The sequence below is a fragment of the Otolemur garnettii genome, unplaced genomic scaffold, assembly GCF_000181295.1.
Source record: "Otolemur garnettii isolate 467f Iridium unplaced genomic scaffold, OtoGar3 scaffold00012, whole genome shotgun sequence".
NCBI classification, from domain to species: domain Eukaryota; kingdom Metazoa; phylum Chordata; class Mammalia; order Primates; family Galagidae; genus Otolemur; species Otolemur garnettii.
Window position 1 is genome coordinate 19,317,208 of NW_003852407.1, and position 3,531 is coordinate 19,320,738.

At 33.5% G+C, this 3,531-nt stretch overlaps 1 protein-coding gene across 5 annotated transcripts in view; it reads right to left on the minus strand.

The window, feature by feature from the left end:
- Window positions 1-270: 270 nt before the first annotated feature.
- RNF138 (ring finger protein 138) overlaps window positions 271-3,531 on the minus strand; it is a 30,277-nt gene continuing 27,016 nt past the window's right edge. For all 5 annotated transcript variants that reach the window (XM_023510219.1, XM_003784758.3, XM_023510218.1 and 2 more), the window contains 2 exons: window positions 3,233-3,340; window positions 271-454 (listed from right to left, as the gene is read on the minus strand). In XM_023510219.1, coding sequence (XP_023365987.1) covers window positions 386-454; window positions 3,233-3,340 — 177 coding nt within the window. In that variant the 3' untranslated portion in view covers window positions 271-385. The remainder of the gene's footprint in view (window positions 455-3,232; window positions 3,341-3,531) is intronic.

Sequence of the window (3,531 nt, forward strand, 5' to 3'; positions counted from 1 at the left end):
TTGCTACTGTGTGTTATCTGTGTACCAATAAAGTAAATGGGAAGAAAAGCACCAAATTTCAAAAGCAACATAATAATGAAAAATTAAAGAATGTATAAAAAAAAGAAAGTACAACAGGGATTCCCTTTTCACAATTACATTAGTGAAATATAATTCTTTTTTTTTTTTTGCTTTTGAAGCTAATGTCATAAACTTAATTTTTTAACTTATCAAGAGGATGAAATTTTTAGATGGCCCACCTTTATTTTTCAATCAAAAACTAAAACAAGAGACTGAATTACTTTTATTAATATACACATCAAGTTACTGAAACAGTGACTTCATGTCATTTTCCCCTTAAAGATGGCACTTGCAGGTAACAAAGATGCAAAGACGCATACAGCCTTCAGATGTTTACTTGAAAAGATTCTTCAACAGCAGTTTGATATTGTGTTTCCTCATCTAGCTGAAGATTCTACAAATAACAACATTAACATGTCAACAGGAAAAATATAACTACTCAGAAATTTAACCAATATATTATGTATTTTGATATGTATACACTCAAGATGGTACACTGTAAACCATGCAGTGTGCAATTTAGCCAGGGATGATGGTGCATGCCTGTAAATCCCAGCTACTCAAAAGACTGAGACAAGTAGATTACTAGAGTCCAGGAGCTCAACACCAACTAGGACAATGTTATGAGACCCCCTATCTCAAAAAATAAAATGTAACAGACAATAGTTGTTGAAAAATAAAATAAATAAAATATAAGATTTAAATACCTGAACTTTGATAAAAATTAAGTTCACTTGTAATTATTTAGGAATAGCTAATAGGATAAGCAGAGAATTAAATTTGAGAGTCACAGTAGTGCCTTATGATAAGCCATTAATCAAAAAGTGCAATCAACTGTCTCAGTGACCATAGCTCAATGAGTAGCTCAGCGAGGGTGGCCTGGGCCTGCTAAACAACAATGACAACTGCAACCAAAAAATGGCTGGGCATTGTGGCTGAGGCAAGAGAATCACTTAAACTGAAGAGTTTGAGGTTGCTGTGAGCTGTAACGTCACAGCACTACCCAGGGCAACAGCTTGAGACTGTCTCAAAAAAATAAAGGTGCAGTCAACTGTAAAGCTAGGAGTGGTGGTCTAAGTCTGTGGTCCCAGCTACTCAAGAGGATACAAAGGGAGAATCACTTGGGTGCAGAAGTTTGGGGACAGTTTAGGCAACACAGCAAGATCTCATCTCTTTAAATTAAAAAAAAAAAAAAGTGAAGTTAATTATAACAAACAATTATAAGTAATACACTTTGTGTCATCTCTAGAGAAGAATGCCAAATATATCTGAAAGTAAACTAATTTTTTGAAAATAAGTCAACCAATTTTAGATTTATAGAATTGGAAAACCTAAGTCAGATGGTAAATTTAATCCTCATTTGGGCAAGGGTATTTGTTCTATGTTATTTTAATAACATGAATATCACTTCTTCTCTTATATAACAAATATTTATTAAGCCCTTGCTTGCTGTGCTGGTTCAGAGGAATATAAAATACATAAATCACAACCCTTGACCTAGAGGTATTCATAATCTATTGTGTACGGTAAAAATTATGCCCAGTAATGATCTCGAAAATACCTCGTGCAAGGGCTGGGATAAGAACCAACATCCCAAAGGCAAACATTTATAAATAGAGACTACAGATGCACAAAATAAACACGTATGAAGAACTGAGTTTAGACAATGGCTTCATGATCATATGTGAAGCTAAAAACTACAACTCACTCTATCATAGTTATAAAACTACTCCTTAACTTTAAAAATTCTATCTACTATCAATTTTATGTCAGGATTTCCTTTTAAAATATATCAAGGCTTCTACTTGACAATCTCAAAGACTTAAATCTACAAATTTTTCTATGGCAAGAGAAAACAATCTCACAATTAGATCCAAAGTACCCCACAAAATACTTCCATAGTTTTCCAGACACAGTAACCTTTCTTACAATGAGAATAATAATCCAATTACTTCAAAAATATGAAGTAAGCAATAGAGTACACTTGAATCTTAAATACATTTGAATTGTTATTTTAAAATAGGAAACTAAAAAATGCAAATTCCACAAAATTATTAAGACTGATGTAATTTCAACATTGGATGGCAAAAAAAATAAAATTCAGCATTAAAGGACAAAGATTTTTATTCATGCCATTTTGAGAATTTCACATGCCTGTCCTTACCTAAATTGGAAAATAATAGCCACTCTGTCAGGGTTAATCTTAAGTAAGGTTTTACTTACACAGAAATTGAATAATAGGCAACTTCACAATTAATAAAACAGAAGTTATAATTAATTTTAGAACAAATTATCACACACATTTGGAAAGCAAAAATTAACCCCACATTTTGTTTGGGGATCCTTTTTACATTATATAACTTCCTTTACTCATCCTGTTAAATAACTCAACTGGTTTTACCTGATAATCAAGTTCCTTCATTTTTAAAAAGAATGTGTCTCACACACTAGATGTGAGAAATCTATTACAGTGGGTTTAATGAGCAATTTACACTACATGGGACATACATCTTCCTTCATATGTTGTACCAATTTTACTTCCCTAACAGGTACAATTTTCCAGATAGAATTTTCGTGCAAATCATCATTTTATTTATTTTGGGGTTTGAGCTTCCTCTATGAACTCTCTGTCTAGTACAGAAAGTAGAAAGTAAGTTCAATTTGCATCACTTCACACTGGCCCCATATACGGAGGATGGTAGGTTCAAAACTGGCCCCCACCAAACTGCAACAATTTGCATTACTTCTACAAACTAAAGTTTACCAATATTATTATTAGAAACTAAAGACTAGCTTTAAAACCATCCACTATGATACAACTTGCCCCAAAACTCAAGTCTAGATTAAAAAATTTAACCTGAGTATTTATTTATTTTTTTTTTTTGGAGACAGAGTCTCACTTTATCACCCTCAGTACAGTGCAGTGGCATCACAGCTCACAGCAACTTCCAACTCCTGGGCTTGGTGATTCTCTTGCCTCAGCGTCCCAAGTAGTTGGGACTACAGGCACTCGCCACAATGCCCGGGTATTTTTTGTTGTAGTTTGGCCAGGGCTGGGTTCAAACCCGCCACCCTTGGTATATGGGGCCAGGGCCCTACCCACTGAGCCACAGGTGCTGCCCTAACTAGAATATTTAAACAGTATTTTCTTAAACATGAACAATTCACTTACCACAAATTCTCCATAATCAAACTGATGTCTTTGATTCAGATGACTAACAAAATTTCTAGTTATCTGGCTAGGATCTCCCCAAGGAAGAGACACACAAATAGGACATGTCTATAAGAAACAGATTGATTCAAATTAAACAAATGTAAACAATCATATGTTATATAATTATTGAGTATTAAAATAACATAGGATTATGTTACCAAAACCATCTATATGGAAAAGCATTTCTAAAGGTCAAGTTCCATGACTAAATTATTTCCCAACCAAATTACCTTAATGACACTAATCTTTTTTTTTTT